General features: G+C 42.5%; 1 protein-coding gene across 1 annotated transcript in view; it reads right to left on the bottom strand.

The window, feature by feature from the left end:
• Positions 1–5,188, bottom strand: part of Cht7 (chitinase 7) — a 30,119-nt gene extending 24,931 nt beyond the window's left edge. Inside the window, exon 1 of the mRNA XM_043425879.1 lies at positions 4,861–5,188. Coding sequence (XP_043281814.1) covers positions 4,861–4,863 — 3 coding nt within the window. The 5' untranslated portion in view covers positions 4,864–5,188. The remainder of the gene's footprint in view (positions 1–4,860) is intronic.
• Between the last annotated feature and the right edge of the window lie 12,576 nt (positions 5,189–17,764).

The raw sequence follows: 17,764 nt of genomic DNA, 5'->3' as shown, positions 1-17,764 counted from the left end.
GAAAATGGTTTCGCGCATTAAGATGATGGATCAGGAAAAGGAAATTTTTCCATATCGTTCGCCTGATCGAAAAAATAAAAATGTCATCGGATTTTTGCGATCGTGCTGCATACGATGACATTTTTATTATTTTAATCGGACGAGCGATGTCAAAGCGAGTTGCAATTTCAAAAATTCGAGGTGCGATTACCATCATCTTAAGGAGTTTGGGTACAGAAGTCAAAATATTAAAAAATTGATCAAATTTGGTGATAATGTTCTTCAACATCAAGTGCGAAAACTCAATTTTTTTCAAAATTTTCTTCAACTTAGTTATCGAGTAATTACACATTAAAGCAGATTTCTCATGCCCGGAATGTATACCTATATATATGGAAACGCTATGCTTATACACGTAAACTTTAGTGATCAATTACTCGATAACTGTGTAGAAGAAAAATCTTAAAAAATTTGTGTCGTCAAATTTGGCACTAAAGAATATGTTCACCAAATTTTATAAAATTCTGAACTTTTTGAATTTTTGAATTTTTTTAGCATGGATTAGCATGGCAACATTGTATCGCCTGTACCGAAACTCCTTAAAGGGCACAATCGTTTGTGCGAAACAAACGAATAGCGGTCAGCGTCCTCTGAACGTTCGAGGGATCCGTATCGATCGAGGATTTACAGCGCGCGGATAGTATAACAAACGAAAAACGAAAATGTAGTACACGTTGTAACGTTAGTCGATGCGGAACCAACTTTTTCCTGTCACCTAATCGAGGCACCTAAACCCGACTGAATCCAGTTTCCACTGGGGCAGTTTCCGCGTAAATGCGGCTATTACAAAATCGTGAAACTTGAGCGCGCGCGCGCAGAGAGAAAAAAAACAGTATGAAAACGATTGTCAAGTCTGACAAGGATCTTAGAAGAGTTAAGAAAAAGTATAAATACAGCGAGAGAAGATAGAAGGATCGTTCCAAAAGAGATCGCATTTCCGGTTTGCGGTTGACCGCTCCCATTTTCTCGAATTTCATTCTATCGCCTCAGTGGCTGATTTTCCGCCTGCGAACAAATTAACAACGAAGCTCTCATTCTCATTCCTCGACGCACACCCCGCGCGGATTCGCGATCATCAAGAATAATTACGATCGAGTTAAATGCTCCATCTTTCCATTCCCATTTTATTCGCATTCGTCAAGCGCGGCCCCGCGAGCTCTCAAAACCCGGAGAAACAAGCCCGACGCTTTGGAAGCAAGTACTTCGCGAGAGAGAAAAGTCGACCCGATTTAACGGATTTCTCCAACTTCAATAATCTCGTAACACACGCGCCTCTACTTCCGAGGATTCTCCACCACTTTTTTTCCAACATCCTCCCCGACGTCTTTCTCCGCATCGTACGCACCTGCAGCCGCGTATGCGTACTCTCGCGCACACACGCACGCAGATCCCTTTCCGTGTGTTGGGATAGGATCGATCGTCGAACTCTCGCCACCCAGGTAAGCCGGAGTGCAATAAAGAGTTAATATCTCCCGATGAGAATTCACAAGCGAGGCACGTTTGCGCGCCTCTCGTTTTCTCCACTTCCGGTCGATGTGTAAGCGGCGACGACGACTCGCCACCGGTGCTATACCGCAATTTATGGATCGTATGCCTTCGTCACGAGCACAGACGCCGGAGAATTCTTCCATTCGCATATTTTTCGTTTGTTATTATTCATTAAATTTTCATTTGTTTTTTGGACGATAATATTTTGTTTAAATATGGTGCGAATGGATGAATCCTGGGGGAAGGGCAACGCGCGCGAAAGGCCGTCGGAGACGGGGATGCGGGTGATTTGGAAATAATCGTGAATGCTGGGGAACGAAACGGACGGGGGAGCGCGCGGAGCCATCGGGCATACTTTCTTCGCCAACTCAAGCGTTTATTTCCGATAAAAGTGTGTTATTTCTCACAATTATTATAAAAGCGAGTTATGCAGGGATTGCGGAAAATAGTGTTTTTCCTATTTTCGTCTCTTTCCATCGTCCCGGGCTTTTGTTCTTCGGCGCTTCCGTTCCGTAAGGTTTCGATACACTTTGACGGATTGTTAAAGCGAACTGCATAATTATGGACTTTGGCTGCAATTTATTTTATCGAGAGTCCACGCTCCGCGCGATCGTGGCCACGTGAACATTGGCAAAGCGACTCTGGTGGGAGCGTCGATGGGAAATTCAGCCTCGAGGCCTCCCGAGCTCATTTTTCAGGGAAGAAGCTCAGTCTCAGTCGTTTTTCTTTACGCACTTTCAAGTCTTTCCCCGGGCATTTGGAGCGCGAATGATCCTCGCTCGGTTCCATCATTTTTTAACGGATCAATTTATTTTCCGGTTTACTCCTTTCGAGGCGAATCAACTTGCGATTTGCCAGAATTTTTCTCACTCGCGCTCGTCCTCCATTTCCATTGTTTCACTTCGGCCTATCGCTGCGCCGCAAAATCTAGTGAAAAATCTTGAAGGTTTCGCTCGAATGAGCCTGCGACGACGGGGGTCGGGCGCTTCAAGGCCCGCGAGCACCGAGTCCGAACAAATCACAATTTCTTCACCGCGCTTCTTCTTTCTCGAGCGCTTCATATCGGGCCCAAAAGTGGACGTAGAAATGCTATACGCGATGCCAACAGAGCGAGTTTTCTCGTTGGCTAATTCTCATTTATCTTCAGTCTTACAAAAAACGACACCCGACGCCGTATAAATTCTCGAAATTTCGGCGTTTCGTAATTTAACGCGAACAAACGGCTCGCCTCGATCATCCGAAGCCCGCTAATTCCAATTATGGCGCTCCCGTGCGTGAATTACTAAAGAAAGAGAAAAATCGAAATAAAATCGTCACCAATTTTAAGATTTTTTAATGAAACAGTTCGTCCGTGAGAGCCGTTTGGAAACACTCTGTGACGTCATAAAACCGGCGTATTCGCGTATATAAGAGTAGCGGCAGCAGGGCTCGCGCTGGCTTTTCTTTTGCGCTGCAGTTTTTTCCTTTTGATATACTTGGCGTCGAGCCGCTAGCGCGTCTCTTGATGTAGGATTTCGTGACACTTTTGGAGCACGTTTTGACACGAAACTATAAAACTTGTTATATCATCGGGATCCGAGACTGAAATAACCAATGACGAACTTTTCCTCTTCAATGTCCAACTTAACTTTTAAAATCACGCTTTCGGTGTGGATTTGCACACGAATCGCGTCTATCTTTATCCTTTTCTCCTGCTCCAGTGCTGTTGAAAGCATAAAAAAAACAAATCGCACCCAATTATTTTGGCGTCTGCGCAGTAAAAACGGTTCGTGGATAAAACGGGCTTGAAAATAACGCCGCAATAAAGGAAAAATGAGCGTTTGAAACTCGATGGATCGGAATGCAAATACGAGCAGGGGCGATTGGACTGCTGCGAGAGTTTTATTGCCTGCTCGCTTATCTCCTGTCGCTTTATTTTTCCGTGTCTCCGGTCCGGCTGTTCTAGAAACTAATAATCGAGAGCACGCTGACCAAAAGTGGTCTCCTTTCCCTTTCATTTTTAAAATCTCGAGAGCAGAAGGCGAGTCGAGCGAGCGAGCGTGACTCGAGAATTCGAGCACCAGCTGATCGAGCGGCTCGTAAACGGCTTTGGAATTTCACGTGTTTTGTATGGAGCTCCCGCGGGTGCTGGGGATCGCCCGAAATAAGGAGAGCGAAAGCGCGAAGGAATTAAGGGGGGCCGGAGTGACCGGAGGAAACGTAATTTCTAAAATTTCATGCGCGCCGTTTAACGAGAGACTCGAAGAGAAGCGAGAGTCCGCTTCGGTCAGTCTTACTGGGTCACTGGAACACCTTTTTGTGTCGCTATTCCGCGTACGTTCCTCTTTCCCCTCGAACTTCCACCGCTAACCAGGCTACTTTAGCGGTTGTTGATTCCGTGGAGTTTGGAGCAGGCCTCAAAAAGTCCGGGGATTCGCTTTCGCAGGGGAGACTCTCGTTGTCGACGAATCATTCTCACCGTGAACCGAACTCTCGCGTGGGATGAAATTCGAATGGAAATTTTGGTGGAAAATAAAGGAAATTCGAGAGCACCTGACAGGACAGCGGCCCGCCGAAAAACTCATTGGGAGATGAAAGTCGTTCGATTACGTGAAAGGAAAGAGGCTTTGATGGACGGAATCTCATTTCGGGACGAATTCGATCGAGAATGGCCGATACACCGGGCCGATCTGTTGGCGCAATCCGTGACGTAACAACGCGACCACGTACGCGCGTTATTTCGCGATTAACGCCGCGCGCACGAATAAGTTTCGGAAAAATTTCACCTGCTGCGCGAAAAAGGGGTGATTACGTGGGTACAAAAAAGGAAGAAAAAAGCGTTCGCACGTTCGCGCCCGTCTCTGCGTTGCCCAACGAAACGGAGATCACGGACTCGAGTTTTTTTTTTTTTCCTATTCCGTAACATCGTCGGATCATTAACATAAAACGCGTTTGCAATCATTGTGCGAGAGATCTCGATTAGCGAGATCGCTGCTCCGCGGCCTCCGTTTTCTTCTCTCGTCCTCGCGCGCGGTCTGCTTTCGTCGATGTTTCCTTTCGGCGACTCGATCGTTTTTGACGTTTGAGGATTTCCTATATCGGGCATTCACCCACCCACGGAGCGCGTGGGTCGGGAGAAGAAATGCCTCGATCGATAAATCTCCGCGGGGGGGGGGGGGGGGGGGGGGTTTCGTAACGATACTCCAAAATTCGGAGTTTTTTTTTCAGTACTCGTCGACGCGAGATCGACCGTTGTTTCGCAAACGGGACAAACCCCCTCGCTCCGCGAATTCGGGCGATTCGGGCTCGCAGGAGGAGAAGACGAGAAAGCTTGATAAAAAAATCGTGTCTCACCATCGTGGCTATCTCCTCGGGAGCACTGTGTCGGCGAAGCTGTCAAAAGTTCCGAATTCGTTTCCCGTTGCGCGTGGCACTCGATAAAAACAGTTCTAAAAGCACAAAAACCAAATATCCGCGAAGGAGAAAACAACGAACGAGTAACGTTTTCAATCGAATTACTTTTTAAACGAGATTGAAGAGCGGTAAACGATCCGAAAAAACAAGGAGACGAATCATCCCTCCATGATGACACGTAAAAGCCACAAAATTAATGAAACAAACAAATCGATTGAAAATTTGGCGCGCGCGCGCGTGCTTCCGACTCTTGGTTGTCTATCGCTGACACTCGTTCAGGAAATACTGAAACTATAATTCTCAATTTTTCGTATAACCGCGGCTCCGTTGATGAGAAAGAAAGGGAGAGAGGGCAGAGGGCAGGGGGTGGGGGAACGAATCGAGGTGGTGCGTTCCGCGGTCTCTTTTGCCGCGGCTCGTATTCAGCCTCGGAGAAGCGAGGAGGCTCAGGACAGCGCCAAGTAGCGATGAAAAAGCCAGGCAGCAATATTATAGACAACAATTAAAGCGCCTTTCATTTTAACTATAGTAGCGACACCGTTATGTCTCCGCTCTCCCCGCCCCGTTTCGATACGTACATGCGCGCACACACACACACACACAGACAAAAGTCCATTCCCAATGCGGAGGTAAATGGGAACGCGAGAGTGAAACGCCAATCCTGCGGAGCGCGAATGCTCGCTGCATCGACGAGAAAGAGAAAGAGCGGCGAGTTACGAACTCGCTCGCGCGCGCGCGCGCGCGCGACGCGTCGAGATATATCGTGAGCCCGAGAGAGCGCGGCTAGAATTCACCGCGAGCAGCGTCTCGAGCAGGGCCCTCCGCGGAGACTTATCCCCACTTTCTTTCTCCCTGGGCTGAGACGCGCGCGAGCAACCAGGGGACTGAACGGGCCTGCGGGCTACCGCGACAGACTCCCCGGGATTGCACACCCGCTGCTTTTCTCGAGCGCGCCGATCTTCCGCGAGATTTTTTTTCCAGAGGGCCTTTTCACCAACGATTTTCCCGGACCGATTTCCTGCGGATTGCAGCGATCAAAAGGGACACTCGGTGAGCAGCAGCCTCGCGTCCTTCGTACCCGCGAAGACTCCAAAAAGACTCGCTTCGAAAACGTCGATTTCACGCCGCTTCTGGACACACTGACCTTCCGCCGACCCAAAATCACCCAAAAAGTACTCGAAAATTGCAAAATACTCAAACGGATTTGAAACGGCGAAACGAAATTGGTCCGATCGGCGATCACCGGACAGCTCATCTCTCGCCGATCAATCTTCCCAACGTTGAAACTGTCAAAGCGTAACGCGTGCACGCAAGCGCGTCAACCCTCCATCGGGGCGAATCCCGACGCATTTCCTCGAGCGTTATACGTGCTCGTATTTTTCGTTGACCGTACTTTTCGCACAGAACTTTCCACAAATTTCTAGAACATCATCATTTTTTTTATCATTTTGTCACTTATTGCTGCGAGCAAATATTATTCGTCACATATCATCGTAACAGATCTCTCCATAGTCTTTTGAAATGAGAATTCTTCAAGACTTATTAGCTTCTTGTAACAATCTGAAAGCAAAATATTCTTGGTTATATATTTATTAGGATGTGTAAAAAAAAAATGTTTTTTTTTTTCCAATGAATAGTCTTCAAGTAGATTGAAGGCTGTTCACTTTTCGCAGGCTTCGCACTACTTCAATTTACAGATTGATTCTAGTAGATTTTTCATTTTTGTCACTGTCCTTTGCCACCGCACGGAGAGACTTTTGTAGCAAAAATTACTATGTTTTTATAGTAACGTTGGACCACATCGATGTTATTATAATAATCGTTTACCTCATGATTATAATAAATAACGCGCTGTACTATATGAAAAATAAACACCGAGCGAATTTTAATTAAAAACGTAGTAAATTATGAAATGTTTTGATGAAAATTTAGGAGATAAGATAGCACTCGTTTCTCTGTGCTATACGAAAAATAGCATAGTTTCCTATTTTCCCTTTTACCACACTGAATTTTGCTCGATGACATAGCAAAATTCATGCGCCCACCAATTGTATAAAGCGTTGCGAGAGTATAAACATGAAAATTAACCAGTGCGGCACATAGAAAAATTTCAAACAATCGCTTCGTTAATAAGCGGACTTTGTCAAGTAAATTTTTGTCGAAAATAAAAAAATATGATTCTTTTCGGACGGTGCGACTCAACGATACAAACATTTTTGACACATTTCACAAAAGTGACATTCGGATATCGATACATCGTTCGATGTAAGAATGTCGCAGATCTAAATTTTGGCTGTCGTGCATAGTCAAATTTGAGAGAACTGCATTCGGCATCAAAATTACTATGGACTTTGGTGAAATGTAATAGAATGGTGACATCCAACAGCGCTGCTATACAAAACAGAACATTTTTCTATGTACGTGTATTCATCCGAAATGTCTCTCCGTGCATGGTTTGATTGGACTCGTTGAAACTTTTCTCAGTTTCAGTTTGCTCAGGCTTGTTTGGGTTTGTTTAGGCTTCTTTGGTTTAGGCTTGTTTGTAGCATTATTCAGTGACAGTCATAAAAGAACTGGAAAGATTGACGCGCTTTATAGCTTTCGTTAAGTACGAGTAATTTTATGAGAGAAGTACAGTCAACGAAAGATACGAGCACAGGAAATTTCGAGTTGCGACAATCGAGGGACTCACCTGCTCCTATGGAGGCTCGACGCGTTTGGACGTTCGGTACGATTTGGAGAGTTTCAACGACGGAAAAAATGCACTGGAGAGTTGTCCGACGCAGAGTTGACACCCCGCCTCGCCGGAAACCTTCAAATTCTCAAATATCGATCAAAACAATTGAATCTCAGAGCCCACGAGTCTCGCAGCACAGAAGCGAGCCCCAGAAGTCTCCATTCGCAGCAAGTTCGAGTCCGCCAATTTTCGCGACATCGTGCAGCGTCCTCGTTGATTTTCCGCTATCCCCGACAAAATCGCTCGCTGCACTTTCATTGATTCCGTTTACCATTCCGCGACACACGAATCGTCCTCGTCGTCCTTCAATAAAGTGAGGCGTATAAAAAAAAAAAAGGAGGCTAAATGAGTGCGCAGGTAAAACGAGGCTTGTCACATGTGTATATATATTTTTTTTTCATCGTTTTTTTTTTTTCTTTTTTTTCTTTTTTCTTCTTCTTGTTTTGTTCGTAAGAAATCGTTCGAGTATAATATCGTCGCGTACACGCCCACGCGTTTTACACATAAATACAACGTTTATACGCTCGCATATATACACAGATATATGTACGTAAACATAGAGAGTATAATCGGAGAGGAAGTATGTCAATTTTTGGTTTAAGGGAGATCTCGCTCAGTTAAGCTCGCACGAGGAATAATAATTGAATGGAAACGCGTGCAACGAGTTGTGGACAGGGGAAGGGGAAGAGGGGGCGGGGGGGTGATGATCGAGTTTTCAGTAACATCGACGAGGAAGAGATCTTCGATGGTCGAGGAGAGAGAAAGCTTGACATTTCGAATCCTTCTACCGGAGGACGCGTCGAGATCGGAGACGAATTTCTTGATTTATATCATTTTTTTGTTCTTCGTTTCAACGATGATATTCGGGCCTTGAAATGAATGATTTTTTTAACGTTTGACAATAAATGGATGGTTCGAGGTCTCGTGGGGAAAATGACTCGCGTTTGTCTGTCAAGACGCAACTTAATGTCGGGGAATGGTGTGAAAATGTTTTTTTTCGATTCTCAGTCCGATGGATTGGGAATTTTGTTGGTCAGTTGTCGGGATAAAGGGAAAAAGGAAGGGAATTTTGCGAGGACATCGTTGAGGAGGGCCAATAAATTGTGTTGGATTTTTGTCATTATACGGGGTTGTTATAGTGACTCAATGAAAATGCGATGGATCGATAAATAACAATAATATTATTAATTAGACTCGGTGATAATGAAAATTAGAGTGGTTGAAATGGGCGAGGTATAATAATAAAGTTTAGTCGAAAGATTCGATTAAATTGCATCCTTGTTTGATGTCGATTGTTGATTGAGTAGAAAATATCAATTGAGGCGCGAAGTGAGACGAGAAGAGCGTCGAATTGCGAAAATTTCTTTTGTCTTTGCCTCGTCGTTTTCCCTTTCGCTCCGTAATTGCCAGAGCTCGAAATACTTCAGAGCTCTTGGTCTCGAGGGTGAAATGGAATTTGGCACTTGGACGCCGATCGGATATTTCGTACTTCTTCATTGGGAGTCCTCGGACGAATCGCGTCTCCGTGATTTAGCCGCGCCGAAATTGTAGAGCTCGAAATTTCGTTCACTCGCTCTCTTTTCGCTCAACCTCTCTCCGGATCTCGCCCCTGTTGCTGCTGCTTTATACTATTTAAAAAAAAAAATTTTCATTCGTTTCTTTTCGTCGTTAAAGCCTAACGCTCCCTCGCTCTTTCACGCTCCTTCTCTCCCTTGCTCTCTCTCCCTCCGAGCGAAGAGTCGCTCGTTTGATCGTACGACAAGCCACGCTACATGATAATACACTTCCCCTTCTCGGCCCACGGGTTGTTCTTCTTGTCGGGCGCGTGAATCAGCGGGTCGTTCTTCTCGTTCTCCTCCACGTACTCTCGCATCCTGAAACAAAGGCCACTTTTTTTTTTCTTTCTCTTTCACACTCTCTCTCTTCCCCCCGCCAACGCACTCGCTCATCCTCGTGCCTATTCTCATCGCTCTTTTAACCGGACTTTTTCGGGTTTTTTTTACAATACTCATTTGCTCAAAGTCTTTGATTTGTAACCAAATCAAAGACTCTGACTCAAATCAAAGACAATTTGTAACCAAATCAAAGACTCTGACGCTGGGCCAGCCTTCGATTAACCGACGCTTCGATCTCGACGGTCTCCTCTGCGTCGCTCAATCGCACGCTTCGCAATGGAAATCTTATAAAAACTGGATCGATCTATAAGAACTCGACGTAAATCGAAGCTGATGGAATGAGACCGGGACGCCCAAGGAAAGGGAGTAGTTTCCAGATACTTTAGAAGCTTCGTCCGTTTCACATTCTCAAACACCAAGTTCCGGAATTCTTGGGCACTGTTTAGGAAAACAAATATCGTGGGGCACAATGGGACGCCCCTTAAAAATTGGTGAACTTTTGTTTTTACTGGTATTTCAATTAAACGGACCTCGCGCAAAAAAATGAAAATTCCTCCAAATTTTTTCTTTTTTTTTCTCCAATTTTCATTATTTTTTAAAATATTTTTTCTTTTCCTCCCTTATCGATGTTTATTTTGAAAAAAATTCCTTTCTTCTGCTATTCTCGAAGAATTAAGCGAATTGGGAGAATGAAAAAAAAAAGAATTTCCGCAATTTTTGAAGCACCCGGTCTCCCCCATTGAACTGCTGCACATTTTGAGCTTTCCTTCAGCCTGGAATAAAGCTTTTGGCAAATCGTCGAGTGAAATCTGCGTCCAATTTGCTCGGAACTTTTCTGAGAGATCGTTATTGAATCAATTATAAGCAAAGTCAATAGAATCCTCATGAAAAATCTCTACAAAACAATGGAGCTGCCGGCGAACGGGTCATTAAAAAGCTCACAAACCGTTAAAACGAGAGGAAAAAAAAAAACAATGAAAAATTTCAAATGATCGCGTCGTTCGTAGAACGAGCATAATGAAGAGCTGTTATTATCAGTGCTCTGCTAGTTTAAATAACAAGCGATACACGGCGTAGCCTCATTTTCTGTGGTGTAAATAAAAAGTGTGTAAAAAAGTATAATAATCGTGAAAAGATGATTGAAAGATCGATCGTATCTGCGTTAGAAGGTACTACTTGAAAAATAAAGATCGTTAGCCGTCATAATGAATATTAATTGGGCGCGCATTGAAAGCAAAATCTGTGCTCAAATCCCTTCGCGAGGGAGTGAACCTTTCTAAAAATGCGTTTGAACTTTCCTCGGTTTACTTTCCTCGTTAATCAGCACGACGGAAAAAACGTCATGAAAATTCTATTCAAATGTTTCCAGCAGCTGCTCCCACCATACCACGAAAACGAGTTTCAATGAAACGGGCAGTTCGGTTCGATCGATTTTCTTTCGGTGCAACCGAAACGGGGGGGGGGGGACTGAACGACTCGCTCGCGCGGTGGCGATTTCCTCGATGCAAATCGAACTTCAACAACTTTCTATCGAAAAGGTGATCTCGTTTCATCATCCTCGTTACGTACGTCTACAAATACGAATTTTTCTCAGGTCACAACCCTCCTGAAATTCACCCCGCGACGAATGGCCCAACGAATTTTCACGCGATGCCATCCGCAAATCGACAACCACTAAAAAAAAAACGATTTTTGCCCAAAACTCTTGACTTGGTCGCGAAGAAACAAGCGAAAAAAGTCGCCACTGTCGATACGCGCGGAGCCATTCTTCGTGGCAGTGATCGAGCCTTCGACGACGTGAGGATTTTCGGGGACCGATGGTCGACTCGTGGAGCTTCACAAATAACCGAATTGAAGAACGGTCGCGATATTTTGAAATGTTTAAAGTTGTAATATCAGGTTGAAGAAAAACAAGTAATTCGGAATTCTCTTTTCATTTCGAGCGCAACTTTAACGGACCATGCGAACGTCAAAAGTATATCATATTTTCAAATTCAAACTGGAGAACACTTGTTTTATAGACAGACCAGAAACAGAGTAGCGAAAAATCGAAAGTGAATTTTTCAGTGAGCGACTTACTAAAGTTTCGTCATTCTGACCGTTCGACTTTTTCGTGCTTATATTTTCGAAATAGTGAATATATTAAGAGTATTGCTGATCGCAGTAATTTACGAGAATCGAAAAAGCGATAGTCGAATTTTCCCAAAAATTTTCGAAATTTTACTAATTCTAACATTTAACCCCCACCCCGGTGACGAGGCTCGCGTTCCTCAAAAGCCTTCGACGATCCAGATCGAACGATAAATCACAAACGTTTACTCGCCAGGAGAATATTTGAGGAACATTCGATCAGTGTGTGTGTGTGTTTGCGTATGCACTGTCAAAATGCAAGACAAGCGCGGGACTATTCCGAGTGCAGTGGATCGCTCACTCGTCGCGGCGGCGGCGGCGTTAGCCGTATCTGAATACACGTAAATTCATATAATAAACGTATAAATATAGAGACACGTGAAAGAGAAGTTGCACACGAAGTACGAGAGAGGCGAGTCGCGGAGCAACGCGTTACGGTGAAAGGAAACTTGGTTGCGCGGCTCTGGTAGAGCGGATACTCGTTCAAGGAGAGAATACGTACACGTCTCAACACTCATCCAACAAGGTTGCACACGTACGCACACCCACACGGGCCCGAGTTCAAAGCGAGGGGAAACTTCGTAGGCCTATTCATACTCGCGGTGCAATTTATTCGAGCTGTTGAAGTGTAAAAGTAGCTGAGCCTGCCTCTGTGAGTCTAATGACGCACACTCGTTGGCCCTTTTTCACAGCGATTGGCTGTAACTGCATAATTCGAAATCTGGAAGGAAAAGAGCTGCGAGACTCCCTTTCGTTTGGAACGAATTATCGATTTTTCTTCGTCCGCGCAGACTTCGAGAACTTTGCTTCCAATTTTAATCCTTTTTCCAGCATTTTTTTCGGAGTTTCTTATCTCGGTTCGTAGGTTTTTCGGCTTTGGCTACGAGGATGGAAATTTAAGGGGGGGTTTTCAATTTCGAAGCCCTCTCTCCGCACTCCGTTTCTTTTGCTGGAAATACTTTTTTACTGGTCAAAGAGTTTTCGGGACTTTTGCGCAACCGGATCACTCTCCCCTGGCCGCACACGGAGAGACTTTTATACCAAAAATTACTATGTTTTTATAGTAACCTCGGACCACATCGATATTATTATAATAATCGCTACAGAATCTGTCAAATAATGCAAAAGTTTTGGGAACCATTACCACAGTTCATAGTAAATAACGCGCTGTACTCAAAAATCAACACCGAGCGGATTTTTATCAAAAACGTACTAAATAATAAAATGATTTGATGAAAATTTTATTTTCATCAAGGAGTTCCGGTACAGGCGATACATTGTTGCCATGCTAAACCATGCTAAAAAGATGAAAAATTTCAAAAAGTTGAGAATTTTATAATATTTGGTCAACACATATTCCTTAGTGCCAAATTTAATAATACAAATTTTTTAAGATTTTTCTTCTACACGCAGTTATCGAGTAATTCATCACCGTAAAGTTCACGTGTATGAGCATTGCGTTTCCATATATATTGGTATAAATTCCGGGCATAAGAAATCTGTTTTAATGCGAAATTACTCGATAACTAAGTAGAAGAAAATTTTGAAAAAATTTGTGTTTTCGCACTTGATGTTGAACAACATTATCACCAAATTTGATAAATTTCTTAATATTTAGACTCCTGTACCGAAACTCCTTAACCAGTCGCACATAGTAAAATTTCAAGCAATTGCTTCGTTAATAAGCGGGACTTTGTCAAGTAAATCTTGGTCGAAAAGAGAAAAATATACTTCTTTTCGGACGGTGCGACTCAACGATACAAACATTTTCGACGTTTCACCAATTTGTCGCGTCCGATTCACCAATTTTTAACATTTCGTCAAAAACACGAGTGACATTCGGATATCGATGCGTCGTTCGATGTAAGAATGTCGCAGACCCAAATTTTGGCTGTCGTGCACAATAAAATTTGAGAGAACTGCTTTCGACATAAAAATTACTATGGACTTTGGTGAAATGTAATAGAATGCGGCGATGTAGAAAATTTTTCTATGTATTCATCCGAAATATTCGTAAAAGTCTCTCCGTGCACGTAAATAATTCTTTCGCATTATTTTGACGTTGTAACGAGACGGCCAATGAGTGAGCGCGGCCAACGGCTGCAATTGTTTCACACTCGAACGAGAACGCGAGTAAAAACGGATAGGCGATAAACTATCGCTGTCGTTCTCATCTCGCCGTCGTCGTCGTCGTCTTCTTGTACCCGGAGTGTACATCGAGATTTTTCGTTCTCATTAACCGCGAACGTGTGTCTACTCGAGTCCCACTTACGTTGTAAGCTCTACAGGTATTTTCTACTCGGATTTATCGAATTTTCGGCCAATCCTGGACGCGCTTCTTGGCCAACTGGACGGAAAAAAATATGTGCTTCGATCGAGGGAAATCGAAAGAATTTTTCGGGAGAATTCAAACCGTCGCGAATGCGATTTTCGTTCGAATGACGAAGGCAAAGTTCCATACGAGCAAACTCGACGAAATCGAACAATATTTGAAAATCTCGAAGATCCTTAAACCCGGTCAGAGCGGAAGAATTATTTGGGACAAATTTGGGAAAAGTTTCCTTTCGAAAAATCGTTTCGAACAATCAGAAAATCCGGAAAAATTCGTTGCCAAAAATTCAAACGAACCCATCGAATGTGAAGTATTTTTTTTGACTCTTTTCTCCAACAGAAGGATTTTCTTGTTTCGCAAAAGGGCAAAACCTTCGAGACGACCGCGACAACGGTGAATCCACCACGAGAAGAATAATTTTAAGGTCCGAGAGGCCTTTTGCTCGAGCAGGAAATTCAGGTGGCGATGACGTTGGTCGATCGATCATGGAATAGCCCGTGTAGCGCAGGAATCTAAGCAGGGAAAGTAGGTGCGCGGATTTCGAAGGAAAGGAAAAAAGAATAAGAAAATGTGGGTGAAATAAAATGAAATAAAGTTTTATGAAAATACATATGAGAACGAGGAAGAACAAATCGATCGGAGTGATTCCCGATGGGGATAAAGCGTCGAATTTATCGGCCTTATCCGAGGGATCGTGGACTAGAATGAGAATAAAAAAATCTGGCGATTTGCAGATTGAAAGAAAACTGAAAATGCAAGCGGAAACTCAAGGCCGGAAAGGAGGGACGTTGAGAGAGAAAGAAAGAGAGATTTAAAAACGCTCTTTTTGCCGGCAATCGAGAGGCGGTTGTAGTTCGAATATCTCGAGCCGCCGCACCGCCTTTCACTCCGGCGGAGCTCTCGGGAGTCGACCGCAAATTTTTTAAGGAGTTTCGGTACAAAAGTCTAAATATTAAGAAATTGATCAAACTTGGTGATAATGTTGTTCAACATCAAGTGCAAAAACACAATTTTTTTCAAAATTTTCTTCTACTTAGTTATCGAGTAATTACGCATTAAAGCAGATTTCTTATGCCCGGAATGTATATCTATATATATGAAAACGCTATGCTTATACGCGTGAACTTTAGTGATCAATTACCCGATAACTGTGTAGAAGAAAAATCTTAAAAAATTTGTATTGCCAAATTTGGCACTAAAGAATATGTTCACCAAATTTTATAAAATTCTAAACTTTTTGAAATTTTTTATGTTTTTAGCATGGTTTAGCATGGCAACATTGTATTGCCTGTACCGAAACTCCTTAAGCCAAAATCGAGTATTTTTCACGGAGCTCCAGCGCGCCGCGTCGAGGACTCGGCGACTCAAAAAACCGGAACTTTCGAACGCATTTTCCGCCAAATTTCAGATCGAGGACGCAACACGGAATTCCAGACGCTAATCATAATCGAGATTTCTCGAAGCAGATACCCAGCAAAACCGTTCAATTATGGACGACCGTAATGTCTCGCTTCGACGACCGATATGCGTACACTTCAATTCGGACGATGGAAAGTCCGCTCGAACTTCCACAATGGGAGCACATTTTCCTGCCGATGTTTTCTATACGCTCATTACGAAATATTGCCCCAATGCGAAAGAAAAACTTACTTAATCCGGCGTGAGTATACCGGGACTTAAAAGAAGGAACAGTCGAAATCTCGAACTCAAAATTCCTTCTTGCCAGTTCCGGCAGTTTACCTAAAAACGCCAGTGAGCGCAAGTCGCTGCCGTTCCCTGAAAGCGTCAGTATTTTCGAAGGTAAGTGGACGCTGTTGTATTTTTCGTTTTCGTAGTTTGTCAGTTTTTTTTATACCGAAATGAATATGTTGCATGTATTTGATGCTGTTGCGGCTTTTTTTACGAACTTTAACCTCGATAAAAAAACTTTTTTTGTATTTTTGGCGTATCAATCGCGCGGTTGTTTTTCCATTCTTTCTGGCAGTTTTTCAAAATGGTTTCACGCGAGCGTCGTTCCCAAGTATTTTACGATGAGGAAAGTGCGGGAATGAACCCGACGGAGAAGAGATTCACGCCGACATACCCAGTGAACAAGATGGCAACGAGGGCCACGATTTCGATTATCTTCAATACATCATTCCTTTGTATTTTGAATAATAAAAAATTATTTTTGTATCGTAAAATTAATTTTTCGTTTATTTTATGACACGCATGAATCCATAAAATATTCCCCATTTTCAGGTGCTCGAATAATTCAACTTTTTGGAACGAACACAAAAAACACTATATTCTTTTGAAAGCTCATAGTCTAAGCTACAAAACCCTAGAACCGTTTTTTTAAATATTTGTTCATTTTGGAGTTACGAATTTGTTAACAAAATTCCGTTTTTCCCACTTTTTGGAGGATTTTTTCATCTTTATTAACAACGGTTTTGAACTTTTGAGTTAGATAGCTGCTGGCTCATGTAGTAGACACTCCAATAAGTAACCCAGAATTTTTTCAGATTTTTTGGAAGCCTCAAAACCTTGTAAACTCGACTGTTCCATAAAGTACCCAGTATACACACCGTGCACCGAAAAATATAGTGTACACACGCCGGATTAAGGAGGCTGCGACACGAAATCAAAATAATCAGAATTTTATCAAATTTCGCGATGACATTCTTTGCCATCAAGTACAGAAATACAATTTTTTTTATCACGTGGGTTATTCCATAATTGAGCCTTAAGGAGGGTGGCTACACTCGTCAAAATGATAAGAAATTGATCAAATTTGGTGACAATGTTCTCCAACGTCAAGTGCGAAGACACCATTTTTTTCAAAATTTTCTTCTGCTTAGTTATCGAGTAATTACGCATTAAAGCAGATTTCTTATGCCCGAAATGTATACCTATATATATGGAAACGCTGTGCTTATACACTTGAACTTTAGTGATCAATTACTCGATAACTGTACAGAAGAAAAATCTTAAAAAATTTGTATTGCCAAATTTGGCTCTAAAGAATATGTTCACCAAATTTTATTAAATTCTTATCATTTTGAAATTTTTAATGTATTTAACATGGTTTAGCATGGCAACATTGTATCGTCGGTAGCCACCTTCCTTAAGGAGTTTCGGTACAAAAGTCTAAATGTTAAGAAATTGATCAAATTCGGTGATAATGTTCTTCAACATCAAGTGCGAAAACACAAATTTTTTCAAAATTTTCTTCTACTTAGTTATCAAGTAATTACGCATTAAAGCAGATTTCTTATGCCCGGAATGTATACCTATATATATGGAAACGCTATGCTTATACACGTGAACTTTAGTGATCAATTACTCGATAACTGTGTAGAAGAAAAATCTTAAAAAATTTGTATAGTCAAATTTGGCACTAAAGAATATGTTCACTAAATTTTATAAAATTCTGAACTTTTTGAATTTTTTAATTTTTTAGCATGTATTAGCATGGCAACATTGTATCGCCTGTACCGAAACTCCTTAAATCAAAGTTCTTATGCATGAGATGTGTAAAACTGTATATACGTAAACTCTATGCTTATACAGGTGAACTTTAGTGTTCAATTACTCGAGAGCTGTGCGGTAGAAAAATCTAAAAAAATTTCTATCGTCTTATATATTTTTAAATAATACATTTACCAAATTTTATGAAATTCTCAATATTTTTAAGGAGGCTGGATCGCGAAATCAAAATAATCAGAATTCGATCAAATTTCGTGATAACATTCTTTAGCATCAAGTACA

This window comes from Venturia canescens, chromosome 8, assembly GCF_019457755.1.
Source record: "Venturia canescens isolate UGA chromosome 8, ASM1945775v1, whole genome shotgun sequence".
Lineage (NCBI taxonomy): Eukaryota > Metazoa > Arthropoda > Insecta > Hymenoptera > Ichneumonidae > Venturia > Venturia canescens.
The sequence above is the reverse complement of the archived record's forward strand: the minus strand, read 5'-3'. Positions and strand labels throughout refer to the sequence as shown.